General features: G+C 46.6%; 1 protein-coding gene across 1 annotated transcript in view; it reads left to right on the top strand.

Moving 5' to 3' along the window:
- The window catches only part of MROH2B (maestro heat like repeat family member 2B), a gene marked incomplete at its 5' end in the record, with an annotated part of 50,759 nt that extends 38,438 nt beyond the window's left edge, over positions 1 to 12,321 (top strand). The window contains 13 exons of the mRNA XM_084880839.1: positions 1,008 to 1,160; positions 1,943 to 2,100; positions 2,627 to 2,753; positions 3,491 to 3,681; positions 4,479 to 4,619; positions 5,023 to 5,137; positions 5,712 to 5,858; positions 6,104 to 6,286; positions 9,963 to 10,118; positions 10,442 to 10,576; positions 10,971 to 11,073; positions 11,677 to 11,742; positions 12,190 to 12,321. Of these exons, the coding sequence (XP_084736965.1) occupies positions 1,008 to 1,160; positions 1,943 to 2,100; positions 2,627 to 2,753; positions 3,491 to 3,681; positions 4,479 to 4,619; positions 5,023 to 5,137; positions 5,712 to 5,858; positions 6,104 to 6,286; positions 9,963 to 10,118; positions 10,442 to 10,576; positions 10,971 to 11,073; positions 11,677 to 11,742; positions 12,190 to 12,296 (1,782 nt within the window). The 3' untranslated portion in view covers positions 12,297 to 12,321. The remainder of the gene's footprint in view (positions 1 to 1,007; positions 1,161 to 1,942; positions 2,101 to 2,626; positions 2,754 to 3,490; positions 3,682 to 4,478; positions 4,620 to 5,022; positions 5,138 to 5,711; positions 5,859 to 6,103; positions 6,287 to 9,962; positions 10,119 to 10,441; positions 10,577 to 10,970; positions 11,074 to 11,676; positions 11,743 to 12,189) is intronic.
- Between the last annotated feature and the right edge of the window lie 8,128 nt (positions 12,322 to 20,449).

Raw genomic sequence — 20,449 nt, 5'->3', positions numbered from 1 at the left:
TGAAGTATACTATAACACTACTAGTGGCTTGGTGCACGAAATTTGTGCAGGGGGCAGGGGGGGGGGGGTGTCCTTCAGCCAGGTAGTGATCATTGAGAAAAATAAAGTCCAGTGAAGAAAGGGTAATCCCTTAGAGAAGGTCACCCTGGCACCCTCTCCAATCTGAGACCCCTCGAAGGATGTCCTATTGCTGGTTTACAGGGATCAGGCCTAAACCGGCAGTTGGACATCCCTCTCGCAATCCGAGACTGCTGGCTCCTAACCACTCACCTGCCTGCCTTCCTGCCTGCCTGATTGCCCCTAACCACTCTGCCTGCTGGTCTGCTCATCCCCAACTGCCCCCACCACCGGCCTGCTTGCCTCCCAAATGCTCCCCCCTGCCAACCTAATAACCCCCAACTGCCCCCTGTGCCAGTGTGCTTGCACCCAACTGCCCCTTTGCTGGCCTGCTCACTCCAAACTGCCTCCCCCGCTGGCCTGATCACCTCCAACTGACCCCCACTGACGTCCTGCTTGCCCCGAACTGGCCCCCCTGTTGGTCTGCTTACCACCACCAGGCTGATCACACAACTGCCGTCCCATCCCAGCCTAATCACCCACAACTGTCCTCCCCTCTTGCCTCTAACCACCTCTACCTAGGCCCGCCACCATGGCTTTGTCCAGAAGAATGTTTGGAAGGTCTCCTGGAAGATCTCCCAGTCTAATTAGCATATTACCCTTTTATTAGTATAAATAGTTTGGAGAGAATATTGCATCAGCAGACCTGGGATGGGATAAATGTAAAATGACAAAAAGGCGACTCCAGGAAAAGTTTGCTTAGAGGCAAAGGGTCATGACTATGCCCTATTTTAGTGTTTTCCCTGGTGTCAAAGGCCCCAGTCTTATTCTCACTGTTTGCCACACCCATTGGTCTCCAATATCCCAGAATGAGCAGTAGCTGCATGTGTTGGGTGCCCAGACTTGAAGCGAGGTGGTGGCTAGCGTGAGTTTCTCCGGCGTATTCTCAGGTTGTGAGTAAGCTCATCCCGAGTGGAGAGATGCTCACGTTCCTGGAGGAGTTGCTGGACGGCCTGGAGAGCCTCAGCGCCCCCTGCTCGGTGGCCTGCGGCCTGTGGATGGTCGCCGCCCTGAAGGCCCAGGGACCCGCTTTGGAAGATCAGGTACACTGACAGCCAAGCAGAATCCTAACCCTTCTGAGGAAGATGCCTTTTCCCGCCGTCTCTGTTTGCCTTTTGAAATGGCTGGATATCCTTTGAGACCCAGACCAGATGTCCCTCCAAAGCAATGCCAAGTGACTTGTGGATGCCCCTGACAGTCCTGTGTACCTCTTGCACACCATCTGTCTTGTGCACAAGCCTTTGAGTACATGCTCAACAGCCTTTATCAGACCACCCCTTTCTTTTGAGAGAGTTCTAAATCTTATTCACCTGGGGTAAATTTCTCACGATGCGTACCTTAGCACAGCACCGGGCCAAAGGCAGCCTTTCGCTAAACTGATTTAAGAAAAGAAGAAAAAAAAAGACCCAGCCGAAACCAGTTTGGCTCAGTGGATAGAGCATCAGCCTGCGGACTGAAGGGTCCCGGGTTCGATTCTGGTCAAGGGCATGTATCGTGGTTGTGGGCACATCCCCAGTAGGGGGTGTGCAAGAGGCAGCTGATCAATGTTTCTCTTTCATCGATGTTTCTAACTCTCTATCGTCTCTCTTCCTATCTGTAAAAAATTAATAAAATATATTTTTTTTAAAAAGAGAGAGAGAGAAAAAGACCCAGAGCATATACACTGCTCCCAGATAAGAGAAAGGCCATGTGCAGAATCTATGATCATTTTTAACATCTTTTATAACCCACCAGCCACCAATATGCTGACCATACACACCCTGAGCCTTTCATGTCCTTGGGGAGAAATGACAACGTAATGCCTGCTCTGGCTTTTTCTTTTCAGCTGTTGGAGATCTTGGGCATGATTTACTATCACATGCCACTCCTCAGGCAGAAGAAGCAAAGTTTCCAGTTCATTCTGGAAGCCATCTCCCAGATAGCCAGCTTTCACATGGAGGCAGTTGTCACCAACCTTCTACAGAAGCCTCTGCCCTTTGACAGGTACATCCTGACTGCACTGGCCCCTCCTCCCAGAAAGGCCACCCTGCAGGCCACTGGGGAAGGGTCCACTGTCCCAAGGGTAGCGAGCAAAGGTTGAAAACAGCAAAGGTTGAAAATGTCTCATTCATTTAAAAATTAATGTTTCCCCTACTCTGTGTGTGTATATATTAGCATATCTGTGTGTGTGTACACTCATTGGGCAATGATGAGGTTTTTTGTTTTGTTTTTTTTCTTAAATACACCATAGGAATAAGTGAATATTGGAAGGTGAATATTTCTCCTCTCTTTGGTCACTCAGAATTCACCTTTGTGAGTGGCTTCTGTCTTGGTGGACATTAACAAACCTCAGTAACCCAAGGCCAGAATGCGGGATTGTTCAATAACAGCCTTATGGCCCCAGGCATGCTAACCTGTCCCTCTGCCTCCAAGTGCTGGATAGACATAACGTGGTTTTAGAGTGAATGCGTTGGACACGCTCCTGCTCCACGGAGCCGTGCCTTCTCCGCCTCCTGCCCCACTGCCCTAGGGACACGAAGACGCTGTGGAAGGCCCTGGCTGAGAACCCTACCTCCAGCAGCAAGCTCCTGCGAGCCCTGACGGTCAAACTGGACAGCGGGCTAGAGGACGACCTGGCGGGCATGGACGCCATCTCGGTGAGTGGGACCGCCCGCCCACCACATGCCTGACCCACCTGGAACTTGGTGATGTAGCGTTGGTCACACTTCTCCTCCCCTGTCCTGATTTTAAATCAACTCCGGTTTATAACAGACAAATGTGGCAGTGATTTTGTCTGTGGCTACCGTTTTCAGAAGCAAGTTTCTCAGCAGCCCAAAGACCATCTGTGTCTCCGGATTTCCAAATTTGTCTTTAGGAGACCTGAAGAGCCCCTCTTTTTGTGAAAGACCCCACCACTGAAGCACATGTCATTTCAGCTGCCCTGTGGAGCCACCCAGCATGGCAGCCCAGAGAGAGAAACAGTCTGAGCTGAGAAGTTTTCAGAATAAGCCTTCCTTTAAAAAAAAAAATTATACATTTTTTATTAATTTCAAAGAGGAAGGGAGAGGGAAAGAGAGATAGCAACATCAATGATGAGAGAGGATCATTGATCGGCTGCCTCCTGAATGCCCCTTACTGGGGATTGAGCTACAACCTGAGCATATGCCCTTGACCGGAATTGAACTCGGGACTCTTCGGTCCACAGGCTGACACTCTATCCACTGAGTTAAACCAGGGAGGTCCCAAGCCTTCCTTTTCTGTGCATTTTTACCATGAGCATGGTCAGCCTGGGAGGCAATCGTTGGGGGAGAAAACAAACTTGTCAATCAGCCCAGAGAGAGAGTGTCCTTGAGAGAAAGGAGGCTGTCTGATCAGGGATCCTTTCTCCCCTCAGGTGGCCTGTGCTATCCAGGAAGTGGTATCCATAGGCACCCCTGTGGCCAGCTTGTACCCACAGCTGTTCACTCTCCTTCTGAAGCTGGTCAGCTGCACCCTGGACCTGAAGAGTCCCACTACTCCCAGGAGCCCCCACAGACGGCGGGTGATGCAGCAAGGGGAGGAGCAGCAGGTGGTGGACCCCTGCCGGTAAGTGGCCTGGCAGGGAGGGCCTTCTAGAGCTGTCCTGATCACAGGTTGCAGAGCTAGGACTGCAGAAGTCAAGGCCAGTGCCTTCTGACACAGCCTCAACTACCCATTAAGATACAGGGCTCTACCATCCCTATGCCATGGAGCAAATCTTCCCCAAGCCCATATCCAGCAGAATTGCCCAGAGTGGTCACAGAATGAATGAGCAACTGTCTTCTTCCCAGGTGGCCCATTCTGTTTCCTTTAGTTGAGATCTTTCTTTAAAATGTGTGTGTGTGTGTGTGTGTGTGTGTGTGTCTATTATTTTTTAATTATTATTATTTCAGAGATGGAGAGGGAGAATCATTGATTGGCTGCCTTCTGCACACCTCCTACTGGGAATCGAGTCTGCAACTGGGCATGTGCCCTGACCTAGAACTGAACCATGACCTCCTGGTTCATAGGCCAACAACCACTAGGCAACAATGGTCAGATACTAACCATTGCGAGATGCATCCTGTTGTTTCAGAATCAGTGAAATACGGTCTTTTTTTCAGTTTCCATCCTTTAGGGCTTCATTTTTCTCATGAGAGGTTGGCGAGATTGTGTGGTATTATTTACCAGCTCAAATCATCTGGATGTTTCCTTTGATCCCAAAAATAAAGTGTGAGGTCAGGCTGCCCTGACCAGTGTTTCCCTGGCACAATATCCATTAATGCAGGGGCATTGTGGGAAAGAGGAAGAGTGAACCTGGGACATCTCAGTGTGCTGTATGTGGTTGACTTACTCTTGTGATGCCAACTGTCCCCCCTTCCCAGGCTCGCAACCTCAACTCTGAAGTGCCTGCAAGTCCAAGCCATTAGAGAAGGCCTGGCCAAGGAGTCTGAAGAAGGGGACAACTTATGGGCGCTGCTCCACGTTCCCAGCACCCACCACTTGGGAGTGTGTGCACTGGCCACGTAAGCTGCCCATGTCCGAGAACTGGATACAAAGGAGGAAACTTAGAATGGGCTAGCCCCATCATGCTTTCTGGGCTCACCTCCTAAATCAATGACTGAGAGCAGTTGACCCACCAAGGGCTTGTATACAGTCAAGGAGAAGAAACAAGGAAGAAGGAGCAAAGGGTGTTGGGAAGAGGTGGTAGGATGACCCCAGAACTCACCACCCCCACAACAAAAAACAGCGATACATTGAACAGTTCTAGGCACATTGCATTTATATTGGGCTCTTGGTATGCCATCTCTTTCCTTGAACATTCCTTCTTAGAGGACTTATTTCCCTGGTAGAGAAATAGACTAAAATGTCCTCCATTGTTTAGCAATAAACAAGCCTCTACTACAACTGGAAGCTTGTGTTTTCTAGGGGCATTGCTGTCTGGCACCAGGGCGTCACAGTGGATATCATAAAGCAGCTCCTCCCATCGCTCACCTCCTCCTCGGAGAACTACCGCATAACCGGCACAGCGTTCTTCTCTGAGGCAAGGCCAGCAGCCCTCACTGCAGGCTGGCGGGGCTCCTGCGGTATTTCTCTGCAAGGGACCTTTGGTAGTGGAAGGATCCAGCCACTTCCAGAGACAGGGCACCTGAGCAGCCAATGAGAAAAATACAGAGCCCATTCTCAACCTCTTCTTTCCCTCTGGTCTTCAAAGGCTAATCTCCCAGGACAGAGGAGGGTGGAGAATAAAAATGAGAGGGACAAAACAAAAAAGCATATTACTGTCCCCCAGACTCTGGGATAAAGGCAGTCCTGGCTGGTCCAGACTTGTCATTGTCAGTAACCCCTGTTTTCCCTGCCCCGTTTCCCTGTTTAGCTTAATTAGAAGCATCTCCTTAACTGGGTATTCTGTTCTCATCACCACATAACCTTGACCTGTGGCTGCTGCTCACATCTAGAGCTTAGCTTCTGCAAGACTTGCTTGTTCACGGAGGGCCCATCCTCCTCTGCTCCATGAGCAGCTGGGCCTCCTCTTCAACTGTAGTTCCGATGCCTTTGCCCCTCTCCTGAAGGGAAGCCACTCCCTTCACTAAAGGGGAGGAGTGTGTTGATTTCAGCTCATGAAGGAGCCGATCCTTTGGAGGCACTGGAATTTCCGTGAAGTGCTGATCTTGATGGATCAGAGTGCCTGGGACTCCAATGCCATTTTGAGGCAAATGGCCATCCGAGGGCTTGGTAATACAGCTACTGGAGCCCCTCAAAAGGTATCAGGAGGGTTGTGGGGGGGGGTGATACTTTATTTAAGTAGACTTTGAAATACCTAATTACAAACTCACTTCTGGTTGCAAGAAATGAAGGGCAAATCCCAATAAATTGCTGAAGGTGTAGCTCATGAGTTGCAGGACCTGTGACCCTAAGAAACGTTCAGTCCCCTTGTCTGGGGTCTTCTACCCTATTCCAGACACACATACAACAGTTTTTGAGATTGAGCAACTCTGTTTCAAAATAGGTGCGGAAGCATAAGCAGCTGATGCTAGAATCCGTCATCAGAGGTCTGTACCACCTGGCCCGCACCGAAGTTGTCTGTGAGAGCTTGAAGGCTCTAAGGAAGATCCTGGGGCAGCTCACAGACCGAGACGTGAGCTTCTACTTCAAAGAAATAGTGCTGCAAACAAGAACCTTCTTTGAAGACGTAAGTGAGCCTGTTCAGGAATCTTCCCTCCCCAGAAGAAGTGAGTGAACACAAACAGGTTCAGGTAGTGCTTGTAGCAGACAATGTTGGTGTCCCATCCATATTCCTTGGCCTGCTCAGAGGTCATTTGACCCAGAGGTCACCTGCGCAGAGGTCACCTGAACAATTCCTCTGCAAGCTGTTAGCTTCCTGTGTCTCTCAGTGTGAGGGGACTCTCTGGCCCAGGAATCATAATTGGTCTGAGCAGGGTGGGCTGGACATTAGGAAAGGACCCGCAAATGATAAGAAACAGGAGTTTGTAGAAAAAAATCCCCAGCATCCTGGCCCCTCAGGATTGAGTTCCACCTTCTCACAAGGGTTACAGACTCATTAATATTCTCTGTTGTTAACTGTTTGTCTCTTCCCTATTTCATTCCCACTCCCCATCATGCTTCCTGGGCTCACCTCCTAAATCAATTACTTAGGTCTAAATCCTCACCTCAAAGTGTGCTTGTGGGGGAATGAAAGTTATGACGATACTCAGTACCGGACTAGGGCCCAGTACACTATCTTTTCCACATCCAAAAGTCAGAGGCTCAAGATGCTTATGTGGTTCATTTCATCCAGGAGTTGGTAGGAACCAGCTCTTCAGGCCAAATCCGGCCCAGAGCATCTTTTTGTGAATTGGGTCTCACTGGAACACAGCCACACTGGCTGTGTGGAGCACGCTCACTGGTTGCATAATGTCTGTGGCGGCTTTCCCACTTCATCTGCGGAGTTGATTAGTTGTTACAGAAACCAGATGCCCCACAAAGTCCAAATGATTTACTGTCTGGCCTCTTAGGGCAAAGTTTGTCAACCCCCTGATCTTATAACCCGAATCTCAGGAAAACACCAGGCAGCCATCCTGGGCAGGGAAGGTCATTTTCCTTTATAACTTCTGGGAAATTTGATTTTATGGTTTGTTTTTGGTGTATTCACTGTCATCACTGTAAAAATCTATTTTGCATCTAACTTAAATCAATAGTTTTGTGATCTAAACCTGTTTTTTCCGTGTTGTGCTGTCAGAGATGATGGAAGACTGCTAGCTGCCTCCTTCTGAAACATTACGGCTTTATTCGATTACCTATGTACGTCCAGTCTCAGACTGGAAAGTCTTTGTTTCCTTCATTATTCATCTTAACCTAATCTTCCAGCTTCTGCAGTTTTTTATGAGCCAGTGGTTCTGTTGTACTTCTCAGTGAGGCCAGAGAAATATCAAATGTTATCTAAAGAAAAGGGACCTCAGACCTCCTCTTTTCCTGGTCATTCACTCCTTTAAAAAAAAATAAATAAACAAAATCTTGCCCTTTCTTTGTGACTCTGGCAATTTATTAACTGGACAGACCTCCAGGTTTTAGCCTGCAATATATGCCCACAGTCCGTAATTCTCCAGTTTCGTATTTGTCAGTGTCCATTGTTACTTACCTGCTAGCCTCAACCTGACCTTTGAAAGGAGCTTTCTGCTCATTTCCTACTTTTTTCTCCAATGTGTCAAGATTACTCTTAATTCCCATCTGGTTCTTGAAAATGTTTACTTGGCTCCCACTCAGGTCAGTGTCTTCTGTAACATAGCAAATGTGTCCTCTTTGTCCGTTACACAGACAGCTGACGATCTTTAACAAAAAGGGCTGGACTCCCCCCTGCGGAGCCCCATCTGTTTGTTAGTTTCCTGGGGTGGCTGTTAATCCAGTGATCATACTTGTCTTGGATCTGAGCCTACAATAGTGGCACATTCACCTGCGACATTAACGGTCGAGGTCATCTTTTTCCATCTTATTGAAGAAGAAAAACAATCGAAAATCTTCCTGGTCCCATTAGACCTTTCTCATTTCTAATACGGATCAATTCCATCACATTTGCATAAAAGTTTGATAAAACTTGGGCCATAGCAATGTTATTCTCCAGTAATGCTCTCTTTCTGCAAACATATTTAGCTATACTTTATGATACTTTGCCCCTATAGTTTCTACAGATTAAACATACAATTTTGTGATCTCCAAATCCTTCCCCAACACACTTTTTTTTTTTCAACATTTAAGTATTTTCCAGGAATTTGCAGAACATGGAGACACTCTGATGAAATGGCAGAAGAGAAAATAAGGCTGTGGTCCCAGCTCCAGGCCCAGCTTGCTGCTGCTATTTCCCACACTGTCACCCTGAGCAATCACCTTGCTCTCTGTGACTCGTCTTCTCCATTCAGAACAAAGACATTAAACTCTAATATCTCTCCCAGAACCCAATTTGCTGATCCTTCCTTAACCTATCATGAGGTCATCAATTTTAGAAAACTCAGAAGATTTATTTAAGTAAATATCTCTCTACTTTTTCGGCACTCTGTTATTGATCAGTTTTCTTTCTTTTTTAAAAGAATACCTTTTGAAATTATAACCTGACCACATTCCTAGGACATTTAAAGAACATTTCTGTTACACAAGGTCACATCTCATGTATTCATTTAACTCTGCCGGCCCTTTCGCACAGACCAGCATTAAGTTTTCTGAACGGTCTTTATTGACTTCCTTTTTCGTGGCATTTTGTTTGTGTGTCTACTTATGCATTTAATTTGCCTTCAGAATTAACTCCTCTACCTTCTCTTTCTTTCTCGTATTCATGGGAATGCTTTTTTTGTTGGCCCTTGTTTATTGCTAATCTAAATATTATTCTACTACTCAGGACGACTTTCATTCCTCTGCCCCCATGTGGGTATTTTAATCTAATTTTCTAGACCTGGGGTTGGGAGAAAAGCACTTCGGAAAAGTCCTCCAGGTTTGTTAGAACTCTGAACCATATCGGCAAAGTACCTGAGGTAATAGAAGGCATCTTTCTCCATCACTATACCCTTTGATCGTTAAAAAAGCATTGCCTACCATTTAGGACAATAAGTTCCAGAATTTCACATATGCAAGAATAAGCTAAGCACTTCTTTGTTTGTTCCCTCTCTCTCTGAGACCCAAAGCCAAAATTTCTAAGCTGCCTGTAATTCCATTAGAAAGCATTTACACCCGGCCAGCCCGTGGGGCTCAGTGATTTTGTGTGGACCTGTGAATCAGGAGGTCACCAGTTTGATTCCTGGTTGGGGCAAATGCCCAGGTTTTGGGTTCGATCCCCAGTTGTGGGGTGTGCAGGAGGCAGCCAATCAATGACTGTCCCTCATCGTTAATGTTTCTATCTCTCTCTCCCTTCCTTTCTGAAGTCAATGAAAATATATTTTAAAAAAAGAAAGAAAGTATTTGGGAACTTGGAGAAGGGTCCTGGGCCTTGGGCAGTTTAGATTAGAGGCGTTATAACCCTGGGCTCCTGATGCAGTCAGGCTGGTCTGTGAAAATACAAGATAAACAGGAACTCTCCCTGGCCTTCTGCTCCCTGCTTCTCATTCCTGTGGTCACATTGCCTCATCAGTTACTCAGAGGCAGCAACCAAGTCTCTGGTTCTGTGGTTTCCCTAAAACCCTTGACCCAGAGTCATTTAAACTTTGGACATGTGGGTTAGTGAGCTGCTGGGAAGGGAACATCTGGGGGCTGACCGGTTTGTGCCCATGCATGGGTTCCAGCCTTCCTTTGTGAAATGGGGCCAGGCAGGGTGGGGGTGAGGAGAGGGTGCTGGCTGGAAACGGCCGGAAAGGGGGCTCACCGATGACATGCATCTGTCGCCACAGGAGCAGGACGATGTGAGACTGACTGCCATTATGTTATTTGAAAATCTGGCATCCCTAACAGGAAGAAGGTGGAAGATTTTTTTTGCGGAAGAAATTAAAAAGAGCATGATTTCATTCCTTCTCCACCTCTGGGACCACAATCCCAAGGTTGGAGCTGTAAGTGGCCCCCACACAGACCCCTGCACCTTTTCCTCTCCTGCGGCCGAAAGTACCCGGACTCCCAGAAAGTACCTGGAGTCAGAACTGAAGTCCCCACTCACAACTGAACCTGAAAACCACTTCTCCAACCCTGGTTTCTCTCGTGCCACCTCTTCCCAAGCTTGTTCTTCACCCTTGAAACTGGGAAGGTGCCAACCCCGACTAGGAAGCCCTTTACATCACTGACTTCGACTGCTCCTTGCCCAACATTAGTAGACATTTCTTCCTTCTAGAAGGGGTCCAGCACTATGGACTACGATGCAGAGAACTCTGTCTTTCAGGCTTGCCGTGATGTCCTGGTGGTCTCCATTCCTTTTCTGGGCCTCCAGGAACTCTATACAGTATTAAACCGTCTCCTTGACAATCGGGATCTACCAACGGCCAGGGATTTCTATAGGCAATTCTGTGTGAAACTGGTGAGTATGCAGTCAATGTTGCCTGGAAAAATCACAGGCAAGAGTCCCAGCAAATCCCAGAAACACAAACAAACAGGGCAAGGGATCTCTGGCCAGACGCAGAACTGTCTTAGAAAGACAGCAGTGATTCTTGGTATTCTGCCATATTTCCCAAGTCCTGGGTGGAATCTGTTCTATATTCCTGCAACACGCCTGTGGATTAGTCCCATAAGCCCAGTGCCTTTCTGATTCAATGTAGGTTGGAATAGCCATAAGACCTCTTCCAATAGAATAAGTAATGGCTGTGTGAGTTTCGCTGGCCTTTATATTTTTCCTTCTTATGACCTCTCGGATGCTGATTTTGAGAAAAAGATCTCTTTCTGGTTGCCCACTTTGCAATACATATCTCTTTTAGGCCAAGAAAAATCAGGAAATCCTGTGGATCCTCCACACACACTCATTCACCTTCTTCAACAGCACCTGGGAGATGATCAGGTGTGCAGCCGTCAAACTCACAGGTGAGGGCACCTCCACTCCCCCCTCAGGTAAGTCTGCTCTTTGCACCTAGCTGTGCTTTGACTGCAAGTTTACTCCAACTTGAAAACTGGTAAGATGAGTATGACAAGAAAGAATGAGAGGAGGAATAAAGAAAAATAAAAGAGGATGTGGGTGAATCTCTGAGAATGCTTCTATTGTGTAATTCTAAGTCTTATCAAGAAGTCTGGTTCAATTGATCAAGCCCACAGTGAACAGACCCACTAGCTTGGCCACTCTGAAGAGAAAAGGATTCTTTATTGGATCATGTATATGACCCCACAACTACACTGTAAACTCTTTGAGGACAGGGATCATGTCTTACACGCATTTGAAACCCTGACAACCACAGGCACTGCCCCGGGGAGGACACAGTCCGAGTTTTCTCAAATGCACATGGAGTGCGTGACCTCCAGACACGGCACTCCAGACCTAGCATCGTCCTAGGGGTGCGTGGAGTGCTGTATAGTTTGCTCATTCACTAGCCAGACCATTTAACCTCTGACCAGGTTCAGAGTCTGACCTGACCCTTCACATGGCCTCTTCCTCTAAATGAAATCAGCATCTTTTCCTCCTGTTGGTTTTAGATGCCATTGTTCTCAATCTGACCAACCAATATGTGGAGTTACTAGACAAAGAACAACTGATCACACGTGAGTACCAGCCCCAGTTTCTGCTCAGGGTATTGTATTCTCAGAGAGAGAGAGAAACAAATGCTGCTCCAAGTTTCATACCAGCCCGGAAACTGAAAACCCTAGCACCCCATGTGCCCCATTGTTGTCTCAGATGCTCCCTGGATGCTGAAATATCTCTGGGGTATAAGCCAAGCCCATTTCAACCCTTTCCAGGCATCCTAGCCAACACTTTTCCAGTTGTCTATTGATCATAAGGTCAGGATCTTCTCTTACCTCATTTCAGTGTTAAATCACATTCTCAGCTCATGGCCCTAAATCCTACCTTTCAGGGTAAACTGAGAGCTTGGGAGCTGGAGCCCACCTAGAGCTGACCCTCTGTGGGGGGGGGGGGGGGGCCTGCAGTACCATACATCCCAGGCCTTGACTTTCCTTCCCCACCAGACTCTGCTATTCTCTCTATTTCAGGGCTCCAAGCACTTCGGCAAGATCCCTGTATCAGTGTCCAGAGAGCAGCCGAGGCTACCTTGCAGACCCTCCTGAGAAGGTGTAGAGAAATGAACATCCTTCCATAAACCATCAGGAAATAAACTGCTGTTCCATAACTGACTGCTGTCTTCCTCCTGGTATCTCACAAGCCTGCAGCATCCTAAGGAAAGGCCCGGAGCCTGGGTGGTGTCTGAAAGCTGTGTAGTCCTCGCCCACTGGGGTCTCCCTGGTGGCTTTCACGAGGGAAAAGCCACTCCCACAAACTCAGCTTTGCCAAAAGTTAGCCCTCTTGGGAAACTCAAATCCCAGCAGATACCAAAACACGACAGAACTGGAAACCATTCTGCCGCCATCAAAAAGAGGGCCACTGCTATTTCCACATGCAACCCCTTTTCCTTCTGTCTTAGCCAGCTGTGAATTCCTACCCACACACTTCTCTTTCTAATAACCAATCTGACAGGAAACTCTAACCTGTCTGCTCTTTCTCAGGTAATAATTTATGTGTCAGGACTATGATGGGTACATCTCTACAAAAGACCCTTTCTGTCATGATGTTAAATTTCGTAGTCTCCTCTCCATTTTTATCCCAGAGTATTCCTCCCCTTAAATTGTGTGTGTGTGTGCGCGCGCGCGCGCCTTCTGAGAGCATCTGAATCATAATTCTTTACTCTTTTCCATAGTGTATACCTGAGAGGTTACATACATGTAGTGGTGTACATACAAAGAAGCATCTTTTCATCCACAGATTCTTTGAAGAAGCATCTTTTGTTCCTATAAAACTTTCTAAGGACCAAAGGAATCTTCTAGGTCAGAGATTTTTGGCCAGAGTTCAGTTATTCAATCAGTTAGCTAATATTTATTGAGTGCCTACAAAGTATCAGGCACTGGCCCTACAACTATGAAGAAAACATATTTGAAAATTCTACCCTCATGGAGCTTATTCTATGAAATCTGTATCTCAATTCTAGAGGAAGGAACCAGCCTCATTTCCTGGGGTCCAAGTGGTCTCCTCCCACATGAGTAGAAAAATAAAAGTGGCCTGTACAATCAATGCAATATTTTATTGGATCATGAAATGACAAAGTGTGACTTGCAAGGCAAGGCCATCAATGGCGTTGTACTCTCTGAAGTCACTCACTTTGGGGAAAGCCAGCTGCCATGTCATGAGGACCCCCTAGCAGCCCAGAAAGAGTTCCAGAGCCAAGGTCAGATGCCTCCTGCCAACACCCAGGGCTAGCTTCCTAAACATTTTAATGCTCCATCTTGGGAATAAATCCATGAACCCCAGTGAAAGTCTTCAGATGATTGAAGCCTCAGCTGACACATGGTGGGAATGATGAAATAAAATACAGAATGCCCATTTAAATCTGAACTCCAGGTAAACAATATTTTTTTAGTAAAAGTATGTCCCAATTATTGCACAGGACCTATTTAAAGAATTAGTTATGATTTATCTAAAATTTAAATTTAATTGGGCATCTTGTATTTTATTTGCTAAATCTGACAATCCTACTGCAATCTAATGAGAGCCCCAAGCCAACAATCACAAGCTAACCTCCTCCTGAATTCCTGAACCAGGAAACTGCACGAGATAATGAATCTCTGTTGCTTGAGCCACTGAGTTTTGAAGTAATTTGCTATGCACCAGTGGGCAACTGTCACAACACAGAGGGCTCATGATCCCACCAAAGTTGTATGCAAATTTCTGAGTATAATTGCATATTTGCATTTTATGGGTAATGGCTTTCATTAAATGCTTAATCGAGCCAGAGGTTGTTCCCAAAGCTAACATGTGAAATGGAGCAAGAAAAGAGGGCAAGGAGCAAGGATTGCATGGACCTCTTTGGGCAGGTTAAGACAAGTGGCTGTGTGGAGCAGCTCTGCCCAGAGCTTTCTGCAGGAATGGATGCTCTGTGCTGCACTGGCCAGTGTGGTGGCCACAAGCCACATGTGGCAACTGAGCACTTGAGATGCGGTTTGTCTACCTGAGGGATTGAATTTTTATTTTTAATATATTTTATTGATTTTGTACAGAGAGGAAGGGAGAGAAATATAGAGTTAGAAACATCGACGAGAGAGAGTCATCAATCAGCCGCCTCCTGCACACCCCCTACTGGGGACATGCCCACAACCAAGATACATGCCTTTAACTGGAATCGAACCCGGGACCCTTCAGTCCCCAAGCCGACGCTCTATCCACTGAGCCAAACCGGTCTCGGCTGAATTTTCATTTTTAGGTTTAATTAAATGTAAGCGGTCCTATGTAGAGAAGTAGGTACAATATTGCACAGGACAGTTTCAGAACATGTGACAGAGAGTTGTTATAGAATTTGGGCCAAGCCACCTGAGAACCACAGGACATTCTGAACAGATGTATAAATTCACATGGGACCCTGACCAATCCTCTTCATAAATCCCCATGATTCCTCTCCATCCCTCTTAGCACCCAGCAGAGTCTTCCTCATCATCAATTTCTGGGAATTCTGTAGAATGGCCACATGAAATACACATCACCACTGAGCCTTTATCTGTCTAAACCCGAATCTTAGAAAGATTCACCCTGACAAGAATTTCCAATACTTTTATTTATTTATTTATTTTTAAATATATTTTATTGATTTTGTACAGAGAGGAAGGGAGATAGAGAGTTAGAAACATTGATGAGAGAGAGTAATCAATCAATTGCCTCTTGCACACCCCCTACTGGGGATATGCCCGCAACCAAGGTACATGCCCTTGACCGGAATCGAACCCGGGACCTTTCAGTCCCCAAGCCAACACTCTATCCATTGAGCCAAACCGGTTTCGGCTCCAATACTTTTTTTAAAATCACATCCCAGCTCCACCTCTTAGAGTGGTGCTACTCAGGAAAACCATGTGACCTTTCTGTACTCCCATTGCAACACCTGTAAAATTAGGGTAATAATTATCTACATCAAGGAGCTATTGTGAGGATTGACTGCATTAATGTACAGGTAGAACATCTAGAAACGTGGCCTGGAATCATTGTTAAGCAAATGTTAACTATGCAATATAAATATTAATAATATTAACAAATTTATCATTAGAATCACAGACATTAACATAAACTCTGTGACCGGCATATAAAGCCAGCTGATTATCCAACCCCCAGAGGGCCATGTTCCTGACCTTGGAAGGCTGATGATGAAGCAGCCCCTCCCTCCACTCAGTCCAGCCCAGCAGAGGGCACTCTTTTCTCTGGCTGCCTCTTAGTCTCCACCATATCCCATCAAAGCCTTATAACTCGCTCTCATAACCGACAGAGTGAGCCATAGTCAGGCTGTGTGACAGGAGACATTTAAATCTATTTGCTCTCCCCAACAATGATGTCTATTAATCCCAATGACTACTATCACTGCCACCAGCCCTGCCTGCCACCTGCCTTCCCCGTGGGCCCTCCCTCGGCCTCTGCACTTCCTCTCCAGGGACCAAACACAGGCATATTCCCCAGGTGAGAGACTTCTGGAGGGTCTCAGGAAATGGGTTTTGAGGTAATTTGTGCTCAAGTACTGTTGAAGAAATTACCCAAGCTGTTCAGCCTTGCTCCTGCGGCCTGCCTCGCTATTGTTAGCACGTGTGATCATTTTTCAACTCGTGTTTACTTGAGGCTGGAGAGACTGCGATGATCACAGGCCGCTTAATGGGCCAGCGCTGTTATGCACCAGTGGGTTGTTTTGCAACTCAGTGCTCTGCCCTTTAACCCAACAGTGAGAACCAGTGTTTTGCTGGGAAGTCAGGGCCATTGAGCTTGGCTGACCCTGCTAAGATTGTTTCACCAGAAAAGAAGAGAGCAAAGATCACAGATGAAGAGAAAGAACAGACTCCCAGAGCCAGAAGCCAGGGGAATTGCTTAATTGGAACTCTCCCTGCATGACCATAGTTTTAAAGGATAAAGTACTAGACCAGCTACTTCTGAAGCCCTCAAGATACTCAGTTTATAGCAATGATTTTCTAATAGTGTTTTTTTATGACTTGACTTAGTCCTCAATCCTGCCATTACCCTTCATATTACCTAAGTACAGAGTGGACAGCACATAGTCTGTTGGGTATGGGACCCCCTGGCAGCTGCGCAGGAGCTTCGATCCCAGTTCCAGACAGAAAGCACCTTTCTGGCCAGCGGTTTTATGCAGCTGCAGCTCAGAGTAAGCACTTCTTGCAGTTTCTCTCTTTTACTCATTTATTGCAGGTTTTCTTAAACTGGGATGGTACAAACATGGAGGAGTCAAGAGCAACATGAGGAAAAGATAGTGGGTTCTATTACCAAAATGTGTTTGTGCGTGTGTCTGTGTGTGTGTGTGTGTGTGTGTGTGTGTGTGTGGTGTGTAAAATCACCAAGTCATGGCCTGAAAAATGGTATTTGCTTTTTACCTCTACTTTGTCAAACTATTTATCCAACAAAACATCCCTACTATTTGTGCTCCTTTTAAACAAACTTTCCTGGATTCTATTTATTGAATCATGCAGTTATCCTGAAAGCAAGATAAATTTGGAAACACAATTTTATGAACATCCATGACTCATAGCTTCTTTTTTTATTTGAGAGTCACAAAAAAAAATAATAATAAACCACACAAGATAAGAAATCCATCCTTCTGCATTACCTACCACTACCAATATTCTCAGCGGTAAATCCTGAGGATTAAGTTGGCCAATGCTAACACCTTCCTAACTGCACAGTGGTCAGAAAGAGGCTCTGTCTTGGAGATAGAGAGCCTGGAGAATTGCTCACCAGCCTGCAGAACAGGTCAACCAGGACTTCTTACTTTCAGAGAGAGGAGAGGGGAGCTGGAATTTACGTTTACCTTGACCCCAGTGGAACATCAGAAAATTATTAATTTCCCCACATCCAACCCGCAAAGCTCTGCTCAGAGTTGGGATCATGAGACTGTGCCAGGCCTGTGGGCAGAGGTGGACAGGCCTGTGGGCAGGACTTGTGGGATGGCCATTTTCCAACCTGTAACATTGTATAGAAGATAGAATGAAGCCCCATATGACTATCACAGAAAGGTTTTGTTAGGAGATAAAGATGGCTAAGTAGTAGGGCACAAATATGGAATGACACATCAAGTTACACTGTACCTAGAAGACAGTGGGAAGCCAAAAGACGTTCTTGACCAATGTAGTGGAATTATCAAATCAGTGCATTAGCATGTGACTACAGAGTAGATAAACTGGTACATCAGAGATTAGGTGATGGGCTTTTGGACTAAGAAAATATTATAAGAAGAAATGATTGGGCCAATTACTAGTAAGGAGATTGAAACTGTAATAAAAAAAAATCTCCCAACAAACAAAAGTACAGGACCAGATGGCTTCACTGGTGAATTCTAGCAAACATGGAAAGACTGTCTCATTAACAACACATTAACTCTGCCCTGTCAAGGAAGACAGAGCTCAGACATGACATCCACAGGGAAGGAAAGAGGCCAGCGCTATGGTGAAGCCAGGCGAGCGTCCCCTGGCAGGCACCAGAGTCATCTTCAGGTTAGGTCTCCTGCTACCCAGCTGAGCGACAATGGAAATGGGCATGTGATTGAGTATAAACAGGCAGCATACCGAGCAAGAGGGAGCACAGAAGCATGTTAAGTCCTGACTCTCACCAATCAAAGGAGGTTTGGATCCAGATCTCCATAAAGGTGCCTTCCTCTCACATTTAATGAATCTGTGTACCATGTCCATAGTAAACAGCCAATAACTGCAGTAAGATTTTCTTTTATTGATTTTTTTAGAGAGAGAGAGGAGGAAGAGAGAAACATCAGTGTGAAAGTGAAATATCCATTAGCTGCCTTTTCCATGCCCCCTATTGGGAATCGAGCCCACAACCCCGGACATGTGCCCTGACCTGGAATCGAACAGGCAACATTTATGTTCACAGGATGATGCCCAACCAACTGAGCCACAATGGCCAGGGCCGATCATTGCCCTTTTAAGAGACTCAAGATCCTTTGAAAGTCTTCTTATAGTTACAGCAAAGTATGGAATCCTATAGGGCTGCAATCATGCAGTTAATGGGCCTGTCCACAGTTTTCCATCATGCTGATTCAGGAGTTCCTCTTGGAGTTGTTAGGGCTCTTGATTAAATACTGTCCTCTTGCACATTTGAGTTGCACAAGGTCTAACACTGCACCAATACGAAGTCTTTCATATTAATCACTTTCTTTTGAGGATGTCTGATAAAACTTTCCCTTGATGAGAAAATTCTACTTCACTATTTTTTTGATATATTATTAATTTCAGAAAGAAAGGAAGAAGGGGAGAGAGATAGAAACATAAATGATGAAATAATCATTAACAGGCTGCTTCTTGCATGCCCCCCATTGGGAATTAAGCCCAGAGCCCTGACTAGGAATCAAACTGTGACCTGGTTCAGAGGTCGATGCTCAACCATGCCTGCTCCACTTCACTATTACAGAAAATGCCCTTGACCTTTCTGTTCCCAGCCCACTTGGCCAGCTGATTGCTACATAATGGACACTCATTCGGAATCACCCAAGCTTTACTCTTCCAGCCATTCTCCTCTGTCTCGAACTTCAATGGTTGGTTATCCCCTAAGCCCCCTCCCCTAGATTCAGAACAAGCCTCCTCTCCCAGGGATGCATGGAAACAACAGTGACAACAGTGCAGCCCTTTGTATTTGTCCATGCACCAGAAATTGACCACAGCCTGTCCATCACAGGAAACATTTTATTGTTTTTCTTCTCCTGCCCACCCTCTCACCTTCAGCCCATTCCCTGTGGAACCACAGTCTCTCCATCTGGTCTTGTTGACCCTTGGCTGAAAAAGCCAATTTTCCTACATGATTGATGTTTTGACTGTAGATCTGGAGCTTTGCCTGACAAGAACAAATAAAAGACAGATTGTAGGTGCTTGGTTGTCGCGGCAGGGACTCCTATCATGCCATCATCTCTCTTGTCCCCAAATGTGCGAAATACCTGAAACACCGAGGTAATTGAAAGCAGTGCATATACCTCTGGTTGCTCAGATATTAACAGAAATTGCCGCCTACTGTGGTTGCTTTCTGGGTCTGTGTTCTGAAAGAGAAACAGGTCATTCTATTCCTGGCACAAGTATTGAATACACTATAACTAGTCCATCGAGGAGAAAATTCTCAGTGGACTGGTAGAAAATGGACTGTGGCTGCTCAGTTCTGCTACTCCTAGTCTAAGAGTGACCCAGTCTCTCTCATTCTCTCTCTCTCTCTCTCTCTTTCTCTCTCTCTCTCTCTCTCTCATTTCTTCATTTGTCTTATTGCCTCTCCATCCCTCTCTCTCCTACTTCAGAGAGAGAGGTAGATACAGCTGAACACACACTTCATCTTGTACCCAAAGTATGTCATCTCTTAGTTTATGTTCTTACTAGAGGCCCAGTGCACGAATTCATGCATGGGTGCAATCTGACTGTCCCACTCCAATTGGGGTGATCGGGCCAGGCCAGACAGGGGGGTGGGATGCAGGAGGTTGGCCAGCTTGACCCACCCCTGATCAGGGTGGTGGGGAACCAACTGGAGGCAGGGCAAGCCAGGGAGTGGGGCCTCGGGTGGTTGGCAGGATGGCCCCACCCCCTGGCTGAACTCCTGGTGGAATTCCTAGTCGAGGGGACAATTTGCATATTAGCCTTTTATTATATAGAACTAGAGGCCCAGTGCATGAAATTCGTGCACTGGGGGGTGAGGGGGTAGTTCCTCAACCCAGCCTGTAACCTTTCCATTCTGGGAACCCTCAGGGGATGTCCAATATCCCTCTCACAATCTGGGAATACTGGCTCCCAACCCTTCGCCTGCCTGCCTGCCTGCCTGCCTGCCTGATTGCACCTAATAGCTTTTGCCTGCCAGCCTAATCACCCCCTAACCACTCTCCTGCCAGCCTGATCAACACCTAACTGCTCCCATGCTGGCCCATTTGCCCCTAACTGCCCTCCCTGCCAGCCCTATCACCTCAAACTGCCCTTTCCTGGTGGCCTGGTCACCCCAACTACCCTTCCCTGTAGGCCTGGTCCCCCCAGCTGTCCTTCCTCCCCTGCAGGCCTGGTCACCCCCAACTGCACTCCCCTGCTGTCCTAGTTGCCCCTTATTGCCCTCCCCTGCTGGTCTGATCACCCACAACTGCTCTCCCCTGCCAGCCATCTTATGGTAGCCATCTTGGATCACATGGGGGCGGCCATCTTGTCCAAGTGTGTGGTGGTCAATTTACATATTACCTCTTTATTATATAGAATGTTG

Source organism: Pipistrellus hanaki (assembly GCF_964339955.1).
Source record: "Pipistrellus hanaki genome assembly, chromosome: 4".
Lineage (NCBI taxonomy): Eukaryota > Metazoa > Chordata > Mammalia > Chiroptera > Vespertilionidae > Pipistrellus > Pipistrellus hanaki.
The sequence above is the reverse complement of the archived record's forward strand: the minus strand, read 5'-3'. Positions and strand labels throughout refer to the sequence as shown.